Source organism: Rhinolophus sinicus, linkage group LG10, assembly GCF_036562045.2.
Source record: "Rhinolophus sinicus isolate RSC01 linkage group LG10, ASM3656204v1, whole genome shotgun sequence".
NCBI lineage: Eukaryota > Metazoa > Chordata > Mammalia > Chiroptera > Rhinolophidae > Rhinolophus > Rhinolophus sinicus.
This window is the reverse complement of record NC_133759.1, coordinates 40960941-40981108: the sequence shown is the minus strand read 5'-3', so window position 1 is coordinate 40981108 and position 20168 is coordinate 40960941. Positions and strand designations below refer to the sequence as shown.

The 20168-nt window shown below is 43.2% G+C and overlaps 2 protein-coding genes across 8 annotated transcripts in view; one reads left to right on the top strand and one right to left on the bottom strand.

Moving 5' to 3' along the window:
* The window catches only part of MBD4 (methyl-CpG binding domain 4, DNA glycosylase), a 28289-nt gene extending 10821 nt beyond the window's left edge, over positions 1–17468 (bottom strand). The window contains exons 1-8 of one of the 4 annotated variants that reach the window (XM_019746739.2): positions 17191–17468; positions 15496–15717; positions 14239–15071; positions 11385–11459; positions 11173–11307; positions 10399–10548; positions 9800–9903; positions 7909–8869 (exon numbers count right to left, since the gene is read on the bottom strand). In XM_019746739.2, coding sequence (XP_019602298.2) covers positions 8792–8869; positions 9800–9903; positions 10399–10548; positions 11173–11307; positions 11385–11459; positions 14239–15071; positions 15496–15717; positions 17191–17453 — 1860 coding nt within the window. In that variant the 5' untranslated portion in view covers positions 17454–17468 and the 3' untranslated portion in view covers positions 7909–8791. Of the gene's footprint in view, positions 1–1385; positions 1572–2367; positions 2814–5789; positions 6037–6129; positions 6265–6547; positions 8870–9799; positions 9904–10398; positions 10549–11172; positions 11308–11384; positions 11460–14238; positions 15072–15495; positions 15718–17190 lie in introns of those variants that run through there. The other 3 variants (XM_019746712.2, XM_074312960.1, XM_019746703.2) reach the window with 3 other exon arrangements.
* A 140-nt stretch (positions 17469–17608) lies between these two features.
* Positions 17609–20168, top strand: part of IFT122 (intraflagellar transport 122) — a 64926-nt gene continuing 62366 nt past the window's right edge. The window contains exon 1 of one of the 4 annotated variants that reach the window (XM_074312959.1): positions 17609–17790. In XM_074312959.1, coding sequence (XP_074169060.1) covers positions 17750–17790 — 41 coding nt within the window. In that variant the 5' untranslated portion in view covers positions 17609–17749. The remainder of the gene's footprint in view (positions 17791–20168) is intronic. The other 3 variants (XM_019746766.2, XM_019746757.2, XM_019746774.2) reach the window with 3 other exon arrangements.

Genomic DNA, 20168 nt, shown 5'->3' with positions numbered 1-20168 from the left:
CCATATTGGCTATGAAGAGGGATTTCACATTTCTGTCATCCTTACCCACGAGGGACACATAAGCTTTCCTTAACTGAAGGAAAATAGGATTAGAAATATGATACTTGTTACTCTTTTAAGGACTGAGCAACTTTGAAGGAGATCTCGAAATGCTTGCCAGTAATATCGAATATTCAAGAAGAAAAGTTTTAAAGGAAATATAATTTTGTTCTTCAGCTTCTTTAGACTGCAGTCATTGTTACTGAGCTTTTCTTAAAGAAGATCAGACCTCTCCAGGTGTGAGAGGATTTAATGTTTTATCTTCTTGGTTATGATGATTGAAGACCATTTATCTTTTTGTTGTTTTTAATGCTTTGATACGTTGTTCAGAGAAGTACATATCATAAAACGATGGTGTGAAAACTGGTGATGATTTAAAACCATAAGAGGTGTGACAGTCAGCTTCCTAGAGTTATTTTATAAGGTATCTTATATTCAAAGTATATAAAAGCTTAATTCGTTCAGACCACAGGTCAGCAAACTTTTTCTATAAAGGGCCACATAGTAAATGTTTTTGGCTCCATGAGCCATATGGTCTCTGTCATAACTATTCAACTCTGCCGTTGTAGCATGAAAGCAGCCATGACAACCCACAAATGAATGAGTGTGGCTGTGGTCCAATAAGACTTTACAAAAGCAGGCTGGATTTGGCTCCTGGGCCTTAGTTAGCAGACTCTTGCAAGACCAATAGAACTTTTGCAATGATGGAAATGTTCTCCATCTGTGTGGTCCAATAAAGGAACTACTCATCACGTGTGACTACTGAGGGAGGACTCGAAATGTGGCTGGTGTGACAAAGGAACTGGATTTTTTATTTTTTTTATTTATAATTAATTTACATTTAGAATAGCCAGTGAAAGGGTGGTCCGTGGACCAGTACCATGGAGCTGGTTAGAACACAGCATTTTGGGCCCTGCCCAGAAGGACTGAGCTGCATTTTCACAAGACCTCTATGTGATTCATATGCCAGTGACAGCTGCAGCTCTAGAAGGTACCAGAGGCAGGACTGAAGGCCCAGCCATCTCTGTGCTCAGTTCTGGGGTCTGATGGGCAAGACAGTTAGTGATTCCCTAGGCAGCTGGCTAGTTATAGGGGTAGCTCTGCAGATGTTCCACTCAGGAAGGGACTTTCAAGATCAGACTGGTGCAGGGGAGGTTTTAGGGGTCTGATGTGGCCACAGGTTAAGGCACATTTTCCAATCTGGCTTTACAAGTGATAAAGCTGATACTTTGAGATCCCCGAGCCTCCTTTTCAGTTGGTCCAGGACCTCAGGTGGGGGCCACAGCAGAGGGTGCCTAGACACCCTCCCCCCTCAGGCCAGCCTTGGGGAGTAGGGAGGCACTTACCCCCCTCAGAGCCATAATGAACTCCTCCCTGGACATCCTATGGTTCTCACCCAGGTTGGCCTTGTTAAATATCTCCAGGACCTTGATCTTGTGGCTGCACAAGTAGGAGTACAAGGCTGACAGGGCAGAGGGCTTGGGCAGTCGGAGCTGGGGCACCAGTCGGCGGGAGGGTCGAAGGTTTTTCTTCTAAAAGAGGCAACAGAGCGGGGCAGAGTGGCGAGTTCAGGGGAGACAAGCCAATGGCATGTGACCCCCAGAGTTAGAGAGAAATGGGAGTGAGCGGCTAAGCAGCTCTAAACAGACAACAAGATGGAGTGCAAAGAACATTGGATTCAGGCAACCGCGGGGCAACTGTATTCTGCCACAGAACGCCTGGGAGACTGCTTCTCTGAGCCTCCGTTTCCCATCAGAAACAAGAGGGTTGGACAATAGGAGACCTACAATTTCCTCCTTATCCACACCTCTCCTGTCAAACGAGTCAGTATTATAATCCCACTGGGCTCTCAGTGCACCAAATTACACGCCCTGCCTGGAGCCAGACACGGCTCCCCACTCCTCCCACCTCCCAGCCTTTGCTCCTGCTGGGCCTTCTGCCTGAACACCTTTCCTTCTTTCTCTACCTGTCCAATTCCTACTCCTCCAATTCCAGGTGAATGGGAATATTTAGAATTAACACTCCCTTACCTTGATATAGCTTCAGTCAAACCTTTAGATGTCTGTGGCCTGGGCCACATCTTAAAGATGTAAGACCCTGAGCCAGAGCCACCCAGCTAAGCTCCTCCCAGATTCCTGACTCTCAGAAACAGTGAGATAGTAAGGCTTGCTGCCTTAAGTTATTTTGGGGTACTGGTTACCCAGCAATAGGTAACTAATATACCTCCCTTTCGGAACTTCTGTTTGCTCCTCTGTGAAATGGGGTGAACAGGCCCCACCCTGCCGCTACCCCCCTCAGTGTCTTCATCTGGCAAATGGAGCTGCTCACTTTGGTTGGTCTGGTCGCAGGCAGGTGGGCCACCACCTGGGCCGCACGCTCCGCGTGGATCCTGTGTAAGATCTTGGCCTCTGAAGGCGTGAGGCTGGACTTGTTCTGCAGCCACCTCTCTGTGTTGCCAAATGACTCCAGGTCCTGCCGAAACTTCAACCTCCGGCTCAGCCAGGTCCTCGTGTCCTCTGGCTGCTCGTGGATGTCCCCGGCTGCCAGGCCTTTGCAGCTGGGGCTGGGCTGTGGGGGAGCCTGGGGTTGGGGCGTGGGCCTGACGCGCTCCGGATCCGCCTTTTGAGGCAAGGTGATGATCCTCCGACGGCTTCGAGGCAGGTGGAAGTCCTGCTTGAACTGCTTGAAGCAGTGGGCGATGACCAGTTCGGGATTGAAGACGGGGTCCCTGCTGCCATTTTCACTGTCATCTGAAGTCTTCGCCTGGCAGAGCCCTTGGGGGGAGGGGGCTAAATGGTGAGTTTCTTTCAGCAAGAGACGAAAGGCGTCAGGAAGGAAAAAGGCTTAGGCAGCAGGCTGGGTATCTGGGCACCTGGGTTCTAGGCCAGACGTGGTCACTACCTCCCTGTGATGATGCAGATAATGGCATGTAACGTGACTGGGCCCTCCCACTCTACGCTGCAGGCTTTATGTGTTTTCTCTCATTTCATCTCAGATTCTCCTCGCACTGTACCTATCACCCCCCACCCCCGCCCCCCACGCCCCCAGTACTCCTTACTGGTGATGAGTGATCTTTTAAAAATGCCATTTTGATCTGCTCCGATCACCTGAGGCAGCAAAGCGCTGTTCAGAGCGCAGGCTTTGGAGTCAGGTGCTCCAGTCTGGGTCCTGGCCCTCCCGCTTGCTGGCTGCACGATCCTGGGCAAGTCACTTACGTTCTCTGTGTCTCCGTTTATTCATGTGTAAAACAGGGATAATGGTGGCACCCACCTTACTGAGTGGTGGAGATGTCTAGAAGCAGTCCATTTTAGAGTTGCTTTGTTCATAGTAAGTGTGCCGTTATTTTTTTTTTATGTATACTCACCTTCCACCTATCTTTAAACCCTTCCATCACTCTTGATAGCCCTCAAAATAAAGCCCCGTGACCCCCCTCTGCCAACCTTTCCCACCTCATCACTTGCCTGACTTCCTTTACTATGTCCCAGAGGCCTTGATCTCTCTGAATGGTCCCCGAATGATCCAAGCCCCGTCCTTATCGCACATGCTGCTTGCTCTGCCAGAAAGGCTCCCCTCCGCACCCATCCCTTCCTCGCTCCTCATCCTCTAGAGCTCAGACTAACTGTTACCTCTCCAGCTCCCAGGTTCTGTTATATCCTCATGTTCTCTTTGCATAACACAACCTATGAATATACTTTTCCTTCAGACCACTTATCCCAAGTATGTCAATGAAGGGTTGCAAACTGGCAGCCCACAGGCTGAATGAGGCTTGGGGTCCTGTTTTGTTTGACATGTTGCTTAAAAATTTCCAGTTTGAGTTACTTTAGGCTGGGGCATGCCCTCTCCAGCTTGCCACCTTCCCCACCATTCCCTGTTGTCTCACATGCAGCTCAGTTCATTCATTAAGTGCCTGGTTCAGGCAGACATTTGTATTTGAAACCCCTGGAGTAATTACTTGGTTGACGTTTATTGTTTTCAATAGACTGTGAACCGAGACCTCATCTCTCTCGTTCTCTGCTGGAGCCGCCGCACCTCCACAGTGCTGACATATGGTGGGAGCTCAGTAAGTATCTGGTAAATGAATGAATGACAGATGAACAGACCTAACAGGTGGCTCTGGAATTATATCCATTTTATAGATAAGGACACTAAGGCCCAGGGAGGCCCAAGGTCTCATGGTTGATTGGTAGCTGTGCTGGGACCTGAACTCTGGTTTGCCTGGCCCCGGCGCTCTGCTCGTAGCCATTATCCAGGCCGTCACCAAATCCTGCTGAATCTCAATTCTTTCATATCTAAAATGATACAAACTCTGCTCTAGCTGATGCTGTTACGAAGATCAAATGAATAACATATATGGGGGTGTTTCTAAAATTCAGAAGGGATACACCATCATTATTAAAAATATTGTCACCATCATTTTCCTTCTAAAAACAAAACTCCCCTGTTTAAAAACCCTTTCATTTTGCTGCCAACTGCCTGCAGAATAAAGTCCTGAACCTGACCCCACCTGTCCCATCCAGCCCTGTCAGCCCCTCTGGTTTCTCCTTCTCTTGTTCGCTCCGCCTCACCTTGTATTTGTCCCCAAACTGTATCTGACTGTGGTTCCTCTGTCCTCCCTCCCTGCGCCCCACAAACCATGCTGTTTCTTCCCTCTGGAATGCTTTTCTCTCGCCCCTGCGTCACCTGATTATTCCGTACTGATCCTTCCAGACTCAGCTCAGGCATCCCCGTGCCCTGTAGCCTTCCCAACTCCTCCCATGTGCTCCATCTGATCCCCTTTTCCTTTGGCTCTGTTTTAAATCTCTCCCTAAATTCCATCTCACCTCTCTGGCCTCTTGTTCTTGGGCCCCCCTGGTGTACCTTAAAGGTTGGTGCCCCCCAGGCTTACACCTGGGCTCTCTTCTTTCTTTCAGTCTCCTCCACTCTCATGTTTCTAGGCCCTCCATGTGCTGAGGACACCCATACCAATATTTGTAACTTGGAATTAGTTGCAATTTTCTGCACAGTTGCTCCTAACACATCTCCACTTGGATGGCCTACAAGGATCCCCAACTCACCTAACTAAGACTAAACTTGTCTCTATGACCCTGTCCCCACCTACTCTGGTCCTCCCGGTCAGTTCTCTATGTCTGTGAAAGGCACCTCCACCTACCTGGTCACCCTAACAACCTGAACATTATCTTTTATTGCTCCGTGCATGTTCCCCATCTGATCAGCCCCCAAGTCCCTGCAGTCAGTCCCCTCTAGCCTGACACCTCTACCTCACCCCCAGTATCTCCCACTCCCAACAGTCTGTCAATTCAGTCTGCATTTGCTGATGCTCCCAATCCAATCCTGTCATTCCCGGGGACTTCTCCATCTCCTGGCTCAAAAGATCTTTCATGATCTTATCCCTTCTGGCCCCCGTCGCCTGTCATCTCCAGCAACATGCAAACTACTACGGGTAGCGGTTTCCTGAAGACACCATGTCTCTGTGCATGCTGTTCTCTCGGCCTGGAATGCCTTTCCTCCGAGAAAAGCATTGGCTTGGAGAACTACTTGTATTCTTAATTTAAGCCCCAATGTAAAGCTCTCTTCCAGGACCTCGGAACTGTTCCTCCCCATCTTCTGTATGTAGCAGACCTCTTACTCCTGGATGTCACCCCTGAACCCAGTATTCACGCCTTACTCTGTAATTATCCATTTATCTGTCTGTCCTTCACCTCTGGTGTTGCAGTGCTTTGCCAAGGACTTGTCCCACAGCAGGCTATTACCAAAAGTTTGAAGACTGGTGGTCTTCTCCATGCCTCTTCTTCAGTACTGACATTAATGTCCGGTGGAGAAATTTGGCGAGCCAGAGGGCCTGGATCCCTTTCTCAGGCACACGGGTGGGGCATCTGGTTCCAAGCCAAGGCAACTTGGGCTGCTCCTCCAGTCCGCACGTGGAAATCTGAAAACTGTGCACGACCCGCCCCCGACTCCCCGGCAACCCCTCACCCAGAGGGGAGACCTCACAATGAGCTATCTGCCCGAATCCCTGCTCTCATCCCACTTGCAAGCGTCTACATGGGGCAGAGGGCTTCCTGGAGGTGGTGCTGTTTCCTGGGAGCTTACCAAGCAGTGACAGGTACAGAGCCTCGCACGTTTCATAGGAATAATCCATGGTCGTGGCACTGGTGTGTGTGTGTGCGTGTGTGCCGTGTGCGCGCCCGTGTCTTCTTGCTTGCTGGCAGGGGTGTGTGGAGATATCTGAAAAACAGTATTCTAAGCTTTGCGAGAGAGTTGACATTCGCAGAGTGTAGAAATAGCCTGTTACCAGGACTACGGACACCCCGTGCTGATTGGCTGAGCGCCGCCACGTGTGGGAGGCCAGCGGGGACCGGGTTTGCCCCGGACTGAGCGCCTGCGGATTAGATTCCTTTCACCCGTCCTGGGAGGGGCTTAAGGAAACCGTAGCGACGCCGAGTTCCTGGCTTGGCGTAATGGCAGCATTTCTTAACCCAGTGGCCTCTGAATCTGGAGTAAGAAATACCTGGTTTTCCAGTAAACTGGGATCTTCAGCACGTCTCTAGTTTGCCATCTCAGTGTTCTCATCCAAAGAACAGGCCCTGCGTCCTCTAGAGGGGTTATAGGTACCCAAGTGAGTCCCGGCCATACAGAGGAAGTGTTTCCCTTGTGCTTTGCCCATGTAAAACAGCATGCCACAGTTTGGAACTACAGAATGTTATAAGTGGAGTGTTAATAAACATTTGAAATGTCCATCAACTAATGCATGGATAAACAAAATGTGGCCTATCCATACAATGGAATATTGTTTGGTCATAAAAAGGAATGTAGTATAGATTTATGCTGCAACATGGATGAACCTTGAAAAAATTGTGCTAGGTGAAAGAAATCACACACAAAGGGCCACATGTTATATGATTCCATTTATAAGAAATGCCCAGAATAGGCAAATCTACAGACACAGAAAGCAGATTAGTGGTTGCCAAAGCTGGAGGGGGTTTGGGGGTAGTGGTGGGACCATTGGGTTTGACAACTAACAGGTACAGGGTTTGTTTTGGGGGGACATGGAAATGTTTTGGAATGAGGATGGTTGCATAATATAATGAATGTGCTAAAAACCAATGAATTGTATACTTTAAAAATGGTTATGAATTTTATCTCAATGTTTTAAAAAACCCCAAACACTTGAGTGCTTACTCTGTGTAAGGTACCACCTTTACTGAAATACATTATCTTTGTGACCCTCTCCACAACCTGAGGTAGACACTCAGACCATCCAAAAGGGCCACACTAATGTAGCACTTCTGTAAGTAAGGCTACATTTAAGCACTTACCTGTATTAACTTAATAATCATAATACCCTGCAAGGTAGGCACCACTATCCCACTCTAATGAGATGAGGAAGCAGGTACAGAAGTCAGGCAACCTCACCTGCAGCAAAGGGGAAAAGCCAGGCCTGGCTGTGGCACCCCTGATGGAGATGCTGGGGGAGGCGATTTGATAGCAGGCCCGCCACCCAGTGACACTCCATGCCCTAAGCTTGGTGAGTTTGCACTACCCTCTAACCCCAGCTGTGGCCCAGTGCTTCAGAGGCCTTTATTCTTTTAGACCCCGTGAGGGTCTCTACAGAGCCTTTTATCTTTGTGCCACTCCCCCAGCACCGAGCTTTGCACTTAGTGAATGCTACTTTGATGTTTGCTAAATAAAAATGTGATGGGAAGTTATAAAGTAGATGTTTGCCTTGGTGGTATGTGTGGCTAGTTTCCCGTTCTCTGGTCAATATCCATCCCTCTCTAAAAACAAACTTGCTCACTAAAATGGAAACAACCAACTAACGTGCAGCACACTGCATTCTGATTCTGTTCACACACCACCCGACCACAAAGGTAGTTTCCCTAACAAATTCTTTATTTTTCATTTATTCAATCCATTTAATTTTCAACTTATATACCTTAAAATGGGGCTCGGTCTTCGAGACTTAATTAGGATTTTTTTGGTTTGGTGAGTTTTTTCTACAGCAAATGTTTCAGTATTTGAGCTGTAACATTATAAGTCTGTATTAAAAATGCTATAACACTTAAAAGGCCCTGTCCTCCAGCTGGAAGATGAGAGATGGGTAAATGCTTGAATTTTCATAAAGGAATCAAAGTAACATGCACGAGCCAGATGCCGATACTCTGAAACAGAGCTGCAGGCAGGTATTCACATTAAGTTATCAAATGGATACGAATCTCCAATTACTAAAAGCCAATACATGATGACAAAAGATATCTTTCTTCGAGGGTTAGCTCTTTTTAGTAAACATATTTTTTTAATTAACAGCCTAATACCACTGTAATATATTTTTACATGTTTGGCTGCAAACTCTTTGATTGCTTCTCTATATAACAATTGTATACCATTTTTATAGAAAGAGAACAGAAAGTCTAATCTTTCCTCAAACAAGGTTGACAGAAATTTGCTTTGTATTGCTGATAGTTTAGAAAAGTTTTTTTCACCTTCAAATCACATTTCACTACTAGAAAATTCATATGCAGTTTTAGGATTGTTGTCAAATACTATTTTGTTTTAAAAATCTCAGAACATGTTATAGAATGTTCAGCAGCAAAGATCTACTAGTAGCACACGCATTAAGAAAACGTAATTAGGTTTCTAGTAGGGCTGATTAAAATCTGTACAATTGGAAAAGTAGTTGGTTGGCTTAAATGGAGATCTGAAGAATCAAAGTGCAAAGCTATATATAAAAAACAAGTTTGGAAACTTCAGAGTTTTAAGACAGACTTAATTTTTCGTGATTTTCCCAAAGCCAGTCATGATATTTATTTAACTTATGGTCTTCAGGGTGTACCTGGAAGAAATAAGGAGACAGAGGCCTTATGTAAGTTAGTCAGAAATACATTTTTTAAATTGGCTTTTAAAAAAGATGGTAAGAGAATAGTATATTATTATAATATACCTGGAAATTATAACCTTTAACCTAATGGGATTCAGAAATGTTTAAAATTATACCATACATTAAGGTAATCCTTTATAGTTTATAAAGTACTTTCCAATTTATTACTGATCTTCACTAGAACCCGGGCATTAACTGGTGATAACATGATTAAGTATTAATATATATGCCATTTTCCAGTAGGAGATTATAGACCCTGAGAGTTCAATGTATTGTTCAGGTCACAATAAATGGTGGAACAGGGACGGGCTTGGCCAGATCTACTAGCTAAATGTTTTAGGGCAGTCACAGACTAAGAAGGCAGTGGACCAGGCTACCTGGCAGTGCCCACCAGCTGCCAGGCTACCACCCAGATGCCTGTGTGCTGGGCAAATTCAGTAGAATAGGGGGCTGAAAGCTGAAGTAGGACCTAGTTACCACAAAAATAGTCTGAGACCACGAGGAGATACCCAACAAGTATGCATTCCAAGCTCAAACTTGCCTGCTTTCCTTCAGTGGTACACTTTTGAAAACTAGTAAGATTGTGACAGGAAGAAACCACATCAGACTTAGAGGCAGCACATGAATGGGAATGACAGGGCCAATTGACAACTGCTGAAGGTCAGAGGTCCCATCAAAGAATCTTTATGGACTTGGGAGTGTTCATGGATCCTTTCCCTGCTGCCAATAACCCCATGCCACCCGCTGTCCTGACAGCTTGGAACAAAATTGTCTGTGACTATAGTAGCACATGTGTCCAAGAAATAGTTCTAGTCATAACAGTGGACTTATTCTTTCTCAGAGCCAAAATGTGCTGGAGATGTTGTGGCTGCAAGTGGTCCTCACCTGCTTCCACTCATTGATGCAAAAAATTCGGTAGGAGTCATTGCCATATTTGCCAATCCCGTGAAGCTCAATTGGATATTTCCACTGCTTCGTCAGATATTCATCTGAAAATACAACAGCCCACGTTAGGCCAGCCTCTAGGAAGACACTTTCCCCAAATGTGTGGTGATGGGAAGCTGGATGGAGAGAACAGCCAGAAGGGACAGGAAAGAATCTTTCCTAACAACCCCACTTGTGATTGCTCTTTCTTCTGAATTCCTGAGGCACCTCTGTCTGAACTTCTCATCTGCCACTTACTGACATTGTTTTGTGCTAACTAGACGGAGGTAATATGCTGAGGTTGACTGGGCTTTCTGCTTCACTGACTTCTTCCTCTAATTATGCCCACATGGCCTGATCCAGTGCTGGGCAGATTTACTGCCTGGGTCGATGGGAGACTATGGTTTGGGGCAAGTGGACTGTTTATAACTGCCTTCGGTGCTTGAGCTGAATGACCTCTATTAATATAGCATCCAAGGACATTAAAGTTTAAGGTGTGGCTATCTTCAATAGGTACCATTTATATTTATAGTTTGTCCTTTGGGTATATGGGAAAGTACCTGAGAACCTGATAATGGTTTTCGCTCGAAGTTCGTAGAGACCAAGAGGTTTAAGAAGTTCTGACACATCTCTCCAGTCTGCAGTTCTTGCTACCTCAGCTGAAGGATACTTCTCCAGAAACTCCCAAAGCACAGGGATTGCCATTTTGCCTGGGAAGTAAAGATAACTATGTGATGATAAGCCTCTACATGGGCTGATTTAGGTTCAGGTACATCCTCATCTAGAAATGTCTTACAGAGCTTTTTTTTTTTTCCCTTTTAAAACCACTGATAAGAAGCCATTACCTGAACCAACAACCACTTTCTGAGCAAAAATCCAACACCATTAACCTATTTGGTTAACAGTCCAGATAATGCTGAAACCTGGCCCTGCATATTAGTTTTTAAATAATCAGGTCATCGAACAACTAATGTAAAAGCATACAGAAGACAAGGTGGAATGACATTAAAAAAAGCATTTAATGAAAAAACGATTTTATATATGACTGAGGATGGAGGGATGTTATGTAACTGATTTTTATTGATGACCAAAACTAATTTGGAAGTAGAAAATAAATGAAAATCTGCTCCTTAGTGCTACAAAGGCTATTAAATGTCATCTAGTTTAACTTTCTCATGGGTGAAGAGTGTGAAGGCTGAAAGGGGCCAAGGGGAAGCCTTTACCTGAGCCACACACTGAAAAGAAAACTCGAACCAGGCTTCCTAATTAACTCAATGCTCTTTCTCCTAATCACACTGTCTCTACTAAGGCAACAATTAAAATAATCCACAAACCTGCGGTCCGATTGAGAAATATAGTCGCGATGAGGAGCTTCCAAGGATCATGAAAAAGTGTTTCTTGGACAAGATTAAAAGGTGACCGAGGAGGTGTCCACTTCTTAAAGGCTTTGCGTCGTGGGGGGCTAAGAGCTAAACAAACATACTGCATCAGAGTTGGACTTCTGAAATAGATTTAAAATCTGATTTTCTGATTGGGACAGGGATACCTTCTTTGTTGTATTTGCTGGAAAAATATAGGCTTGTTTTCCTTTTTTCTATTTGTGTTCGTGGAATGGTGTCTTCTGAAAAGGAAGAGTGAACATTGTTTATAGAATCTATGGTTTAGCCTAAAGAAATATTCAAGGATGCTAATAATAATAATAATATTACTATTACAAAGCATTTAGTATGTACCAGGCACTATGCTAAGCACTTTATCAAAATTAACCAATTTAATCCCACAAATGACCTAAGTACTATTTTACCCCACTTTACAGATAAGGAAATTGAGGAATGGAAAGGCTATGGTACCTACCCAAGGCTAGGTAAGTATCAGAGCTGAAATTCAAATCCAGGTAGTCTGGCTCCTGACTGAGTCCAGGCATTTAACCACTCTGTTACTCTAGTTCTTTATGATTTATGTTCAGAGTTCATAGTATTGAAAAATTGGAAAAATGGAATATTTTAAATTATGACACATTTGTACAGTGTTGTCATTAAAATATTTTTGAGACTATATCATGAAGATTTTCCCATATCACTAACGTCCAGGTGAAAAAAGCAATATTCAGGCGGCCCGGTGGCTCAGGAGGTTGGAGCTCTGTGCTGCTAACTCCGAAGGCTGCCGGTTCGATTCCCACATGGGCCAGTGGGCTCTCAGCCACAAGGTTGCCGGTTCAACTCCTCAAGTCCCGCAAGGGATGGTGGGCTGTGCCCCCTGCAACTAGAATGGCAACTGGACCTGGAGCTGAGCTGCGCCCTCCACAACTAAGACTGAAAGGACAACAACTTGAAGCTGAACGGCACCCTCCACAACTAAGATTGAAAGGACAACAACTTGACTTGGAAAAAAGTCCTGGAAGTACACACTGTTCCCCAAGAAAGTCCTGTTCCCTTTCACCAATAAAATTCTTTAAAAAAAATAAAATAAACAAAAAAAAAAATAAAAAAGGAAAAGAAAAAAGCAATATTCTACATATGATCCTAATTTAATAAAAAAAGGAAAAAATATATATATATAAAATACAGAGATTAGAATAAAATAAACTGAAATGGCATAATGGTTGTTGCTGAATGGTAATTTTTTCTTTTCTTAATTTTCTATATTTTCCAAAATTTATGCAATGAACATTTTTATACTTACCAAAAAAAAAAAAAAAAAGGGATATAGACAAAACAGAACCTGCAGAAAACTGTAAGATTTGGAACTTGGAACGCCTGAGACCACTATCGCCTGGGAAGCTCAGTTAATTTCACAGACTGACCAGAATTATCAGGCTTCCCCAAATCATCATATTAGACACTCTAGCCACACCCTTTAAACTTGAACGTCAGTTAATACCTTACATTTGCATAGCGTGAAGCCATCTTTTTCACTTCTCATTTTATTTTACAATATACTTGATATGAAAAACAGCACTAGTGAGGGTTATTACCTCTATTTTATCAATGAACAAACTAAGGTTTAGAAATTAAGCAACCATCCCAACTCAATAGTGGGTGAGTGCAGTCTGGGACAAGTATCCCGGTCTCCAGATAATTAGTGTAGCATTTTTTGCTATTCTAGATTGAATAGGTACAGCCTAGTAGAAAGTAAAAAAAGTTAGAACAACAGAAACTGCGCTGATAATTTTTTCTGTGGGTTCCTATAAATAATTACTCACTAGCCACCTTTATTACTGGGAGGCTGAAGCTCAATTTACTTGGTGATTTCTACTTAAGCCAATGGGAGTCTTTCCTATTCCATTGGATATCTATTAACCTAAGGATACTTCATTTTATGTTGAGAACTTGACTTCTTTTAGGTATAGGATGAATAGATATGTCCATTGTAGTTGCAAAAGGATGTTTTTAATATTTAATTTGCCTATTATACTAGCAATAAATCTACATAAGCCTGAAAGCTTTAAGAAACTCAAAGTCTTTAGAAGACAGACTTGAATCCTTACACAGTTCCTAGGTATATATGGCCACCTTCTGTTAAAGGTGGAGAAATTCCAGGTACAGAAAAGAAAAAATCATGAGTGGGATTGAGGGCAGGAATCAAGTCTAACTCCTGCTCCACCAATTTGTCCAGGCTATCTCCCCACAGGACTTTAAATAAAATTAATATTGTTCTTTCAAGGAGTTATATTCATTATATCATAATGGCATGATGAATAACTAATACCAAGCTGCTCAGGTCTCCTTTTTATCTCTTATTCACTGCGGTATTATAAAGGCAAAACTGCTCAGCTCTGAATTCTGTATTAAGAGCATATTACAAATAATAGATGAACTATGTGAGTACAGTTTTGAATTATTTAGAGCTCTAAAGCAGTTTAGAGAAGCATCACATTATTATAACAGAATATAAAATTGACTGTGATATATACAAAATCAAATGGGAAGTTGCACATCAGTAATAAGTAACAAGAGGGGTGCAGAGAAAAGACACTGACAATTCTCAACCAGTTTATGTATAAAAGGAGTCTTCCCCAAACCTTTTCACAAGGGAAGCCTTTTCATTTTTCCTAGTTATAAGATTATTGGTTGAAAAGAAGATGGGAAGAAGGGAAAGCACTGCTGAGGAAGAGTCCTGGCTGCTACACCAGGGAAAGATGGTAGCAGCTGTTAATGGCACAATTCTCCTTTGCTGGGGGCATTAAGGCAGTAGCCAGCTGATGTCTTCTCTGCCACAGGAAGGGACTTGAAGATCGGTTAGACAAGATACTACCCCAGCTGTGGCAGAATGTATCCGACATTTGGCCGTATTTCTTCGTTCTACTCCCACATCCTAACCAAGTACAGATATGTAATATAGTATCTGGGAGTATAAACTCCTAATCACATGTTTAATAGCATTTTAATTGCACTGAATACCTTGACATATGTTCACAGAAGTAGAGTCTTTTTCAGTTTGTGAGCAGTTGTTTTCCACTTCAGAGCCACATTTTAAACTGTCAGTATGCAAATGTTCCTTCCTTTCCCCAACTTCTACTTTTGTTATTTCCTCAGATTCTAAAAAGTTATCCTCAGACTTGTTGTGTTCTGCTTCTTTGGTCGAATGTAATTTGTTTGTGAAGCCAGAAGTTATTTGTGCAAAGTTAAAATTTGATCCTGAACTCAATGATTTTTCTTTTGTAAGTCTCTTTTCTTCACTGGTCTTGTTGCTTGCTTTGGCATCAGAAACACAGACAGTTTTATCAAGCTGACTTTCTTGTGCAACAGGTTCACTTTCAGTATCTGCCTTATTATACACAGATGCTCTTTTCCTAGTACTTCGAGCAGAATCTGGAAGACTTTTCTGGCACTCAGTTTTATTTTTCTTAATTTGAATTCCTTTCAAAATAGTCTTCTTTCCTTTGGACTTTCTTGTATTTCTGGAGTCAGCATTATTAACACTCTCACCTTCTTTCAAAAGCAAATGAATGGAAGTAAAGTTAGATAGTCCTCTACTACCTTGCAATTCCAAACTTCCACTTGCCAGAGGAAACACATCTTTTTTACATTTGCTTCTTGTCCGGTTTGAAATGCTACTTTCGTTTTGCAGTTGGGATGTCACAGCTGCCATGCTACAGTCTTTATATCTTGACTTGATGCCCCTTTTAGAAAGTACAGTAAAATCAAAATCTTCTGGCTTAAGAGAAGTCTCTTCATTTTTGTGAAGATAATTAGCAAGTGAACTTTTGGATCTGAATTTCAGTCCTTGTGGGCTAGAAAATAATATTAAAGGAAAATTATTGCTAGTAAATAAAAGTGATTTTTAAAAAGAACTGGACCACATTTCAGATTTTAAATTAATAATTTCGAAATGTCGCCAATGGCATTTGTCATTCAAAATAAAAACAGCAATAAAATGGTACTTTTAAATAGTTTCCTTTATGAGGAAGAATATTCTAGTATAAAATAATTTTACAAATATAACTTAAGAGCAACCTTACATTAACCATTCACAGGAGAAAATGTACGTCGTTGTCCCTAAATCACTTAATAAAACTAACCAGGGACACAGAAGGAATAAATCAATAATTGTTTTATGGTAAAAATATAAAAACGTCAGATACCTGCTATGCTTTTCCATTATCTGTCTAGACAAAATTATTTGGCTGCACTATCTTTACCACCTCGCGTGCTCACCTGATAAAATATACTTCATATTTTCCTGCTGTTTTTCCAGATAATCTTTGCTTCACAACTCTTTCCCATCCACATGGGACAGACTTATGGCATTCTGTCATTTCGCCAAACTGAGCAGAAGCAATGGGTTCTTGTAGCAGGGGATTACACTCGCTGCTGCTTTTTATCACCATTTGTTTCTCATCTTCTGCTCTTTCTGATCCCAGAGTAGCAACTTCCTCACTGAAAAAACAAAGTTCAGGTGATTAGCTCATTTAAATTTGGTTTTCTTCTGCTAATTCAATTTTAACCCATGACAGAGCAGGAACCACATGGACTATTTCGATTATGGGAGAGATTAAAATCACTATGGACCAGTCTTATGTTATGGGAGTATCTTCCTGCCCTCCAATATCTTCCTGTCCTCCAACATGGGTTGAAAAGAGTTGGAAATCTTTGCACAATGAAAAGCTCAAGCTATTTGCTAGAAAACTTTTTTAAAATTAATTACTGGATAGGGCTAGCATAAAGATTTCTCGAGACACTTGGCATAAGTTTAAAAATATGAACTCTTAACCTGGGAATCAACAGAACGGCTTAAAGGAGTCAGTGAGGTATCCTCCTCTTCCCCAAATAAGTGAGGTCAAAATTTTATATACGTGTGCATTTTTCTGGGGGAGAATGTCCATCACTTTCATCAAATGTTGTTACCCTCCAAAAGGTAAATAATTTCTGACACAGAATTTTCAAATCTCTTTCCTTTGTGATCCTCATGGTTAAGAGAAAGATTACTCCAATTTTATTGATAAAATTGAGTGACCGGAAGATTAAGTTACTTGCAGAGCTGATAGCAGAACCCACGTCTACTACATCTTGGTCTAATACTTCTCCCCCTGTGCTATCATTTAAAAACTTCAGTAGAGTGTGTGCTAATCACTAAATCACACATTTGAAAACTTGGATGGGCCTATAAAGATGTCCAACCCAACTTCTTTTCTACAAATAGGAAACGAATTAAGAATTAGTGACTAACTAGAATTAGAATCAAGGTCTTCTGATGTAATTTGGGGTTAAAGAATTTTGTGGAGCTCAGTGGATCTTGAGAAATTATATAGTTCACAATTTTAGAGATAAGGAAACTGAAACCTGCTGAAAACATCACCAGCTTTACAGTCTACAGATTTGGTTCAATCCCAGCTCTGTTATTTACTCGCTATGTGTCCAAGAGCAAGTTACTTAACCTCTCCAAGTCTCCTTTCTTCATCTGTAGAAAGGAGGTAATACCTTTTTTAACGTAGATCTGTGGATTACATCTTGGAAGAAAAGTAACTCATTTTAGCCCCAGATCGCACATATAGAAGTACTCAGTACATGACTGTAGCTTCCTGTTATACTTATGGGACCCATTTTGGGGACGCCCCTGGCTGCGAAACATGACAGCTCCTCCAAGGTCTTCCTAAAATTCTCCAATCCAAGCAGACCTCTCCTTGCACCACCTCCCAGCTCCTTCGTCATTTAGGGTAAGGAAGTCGGGAGCACCCAGGTCTGACCTCACCGGAATAGTACCTGAGCTCAAGCCTTAACTCCTACGGTAGTAACTAACCCTTGAGCCTCGAGATCTCTGTCGACCCTAGGTTAGAAAGGCCCACCCTCCTTCTATTCCCCCGCTCCCATTTTACAAGTGGTGCAAGTGAGGCCCGAAAAGGGATAACTTGCCGGCGGTCACATGGCTGGTCTGGGATTAGGCGTTCACTGAAGGTGACCAAGGGGGAGGCTCCACAGTTCCCCCGGCTCGGACTCTCCATCCCAGGCGTGCTCCTCAAGCGGGCTCCGCCTGCACCAAAGGGCCGACAGGGTGCAACGCCCTGGGTGGGGAACAGAGTAAAATGGGAAAACTTTTTTTCAGAGGGCCAGGCCGATACCCAAAACCGAGGGCAGTGAAAGTCGGCCAGACTCCACAGCTGCTTCCGGCCGCCCATTCAGCCACAGCTCAGCCAATCAAGTCATTTGTTGAGGAATACGCACCGTCCCCCGCCCGTTCCGACCAATCGCGCAAGCCCCAGTTTCGTAGACGCCTTCTAGGCTCCCGTTCCATCTTCGCTTTTTGCTCCTTTACTAGCTCTCGCTTTTAGACATGCGCACTCGAAACTCTGCCTGGCGCTAGCTCACTGCGCATGTGCGTTGCCAGGGGTAGCGGAGGTAGCCAAAGTGGCTCACCGAGAGGGCTCTGCCGCTGAGACGGGAAGGAGGGGCCCGAAGCGTGAGGGAAGCCGCGATGAGGGTCGTGTTGACGTGGAGAGATAAAGCCGAGCAGTGGTGAGGAGCGGGCGGTTCGGGAGGAGCGGGAGGCAGAGCTCCGGCGGGGATGGCGGGAGCCATTGCTTGAACTCCTGTGGTTGCCAAGGGCAACGGGCCTGCGGCCTAGGCTGAGGGCACTGAACCCTGGGTCTGGGCTACTGCAAGGTCGCCCTCCCACCCCTTTGCGGCTGGAGAAACTGATGCTTGGAGAGGGAGCAAAGGGATGTACCATTCGTGAGGTAGTGGCCTGGCGAGGCGGTTTTACACATAATCACAATCTGGTCTTGTCACTTCCTTATAATCCATCCTGGGCTCATTTTACACTCGCAGCAATGTTTCTCCAACTTCACAATTTTCACCACATCCACATATTACCCATACTCTTATTTACTTGACGTTTTTCTCTAAACCGTCTTCCTTATTTTTGCTTACATATGATTTTACAAGGAAAGTATCGCTCCATATTTAAAAATCAATATCACTTGCTATAATAAGATAACTGTAAAATTTAAAGCAAGGAGAAACAAAACAGTGTTAGTAAGTTGTAGCTAGATACTGTTGCTAGCTTGAGGTCTGCTGTCTCTGGAACTGGAGATTTAGCAAGTAGGTCAGAGAGGTGCTTGGGACGAATAGATCAAACTGAGATGTTCTCCCATACTTAACTAGAAGGTTTCTCCCCTTATGATTCAATGTTATTTAATGTCCTATTCCATTTTTATCACCTAAATCCATCACACGACGATACATTTGGGAAAACACTGACTTAATGGATAGTTCTCCTCAGCCTGACTTTCAAAATCTTCCTAGGTGATCTTTTCAGCTTCATTGTGAAGCCTCTGTTTTGGAACAGGATATTTGCCATTCCCTCTCTGTTTTTCTTAGACCTTTCTGTGTAAAGAAAGTATGCCTTCTTTCCTCATCTCCTCACATTGAAATCCTAAACATCCTGTAAGGCTCCCGTTGGAGATGGCTACTCACTCCTTTGTGCTCTGCACTAGTAATAACTAGCACTATGTGCCAGGCATTGGCTAAGAACTTTATATCTTTTATTGTCATCTTGCAACAGCCCTCTGAGGTAGGTACGATAATTACCTCTATTTTATATATGAGGAAACTAAGGCACAGAGAGGGTAAGTAATTTGCCAAGGTCACACAGTGAGTCAGTGCTGGCTCAAAGCCAACTTTCAAGCTCAGGTCTTTCTCACTCCAAAGCTCATGCTTTTAGCCACTACATTAATTTTTCTGTGTATTACAGAGGCTGCAAACTCAAATGCCTGCAGGAGTCAGGCAGGCAACATAAATGGGAAATGTTTATTTGCATCTTGAACACAAGGAATTGTCTGTTTTCCGTAGGAGTATTCTTTTATTCTGCACCCCACTTTTCTTGAAACACATAGCGTATCACTTATACTTTAAATAGAGGTTGAAGTTTTTAAAAATTCCTTTTTACTTTTCTTTTAACGCTAGTATTAAAGTACCCCCACAGCACAAGCTGATGATAACTGGCATCCAAACATTTGGCTTTGATATCAGGGAGTAAAAGGAGTGGCAAAGAGTGTGGCAAACTAGAGAGCTCATGCTTTGCCTAAAAGGGCAGCGGCGGCTCAGATCCTGCCAATTACCACCCTGCAGGAATTTGGTTGAGTGTGTTCAGAACTTCCTATTTTCACCAGTCACTAGGAAACTGGGTTTTTATGTGAAATGTCCTAATTTTTAAATGTTGAAACCTAATCTTAAAATAAAATAAAACACCATGTGGGTCAAACAAAGCATTTGCTGGCCAAATACAGACTGATTTGCTCCCAGTTTTCAACCCCTAGCATAGAATTTTGTTCATCCCTCCCTTGTGGTATTTAGAATCTGTCTAGTGTAAGAGTTATTTTTGAATCTGTTTATCCCAGAAGTCTATAAACCCCTTAAAGGCAATGGCTGTGTTTTATTGATTTCCAGATTATACCAGTGCCTAGTCAAATCAATGGTTGTTGTGATTTGATGAATAGATAGATGGATAGATATAATGAATTGATTGGTGAATGAATGATGAATGAAGATTGGTTATTTAGTTTGGGGCCCATTGTAGGTTTGAAACAACCTATTCGAATAGGGGCAGTAGGGGTTCTGTAGACCAGCAATCCTGATGGCAACCATACATGCCAGCTGATAGCTCAGAATGAGACAAAACAAAACAAAACAAAAAAATCTAAGAAATAGATAGTAGAACTAAAAAAAATTCCAAATATCAAAGATTTCTGCTCTACAACCAAACCAGCCAGTCTGGTCTTCTGCTTCTAGTCTGACCTTCCCAGCCAGCAGGATTCTCTTTTTGAGTCCTGCTGCTGTGATCCGTTACTCTACTTCTCATAAACCTAGAGTGACTCCCAGTTATCTTCCCCATC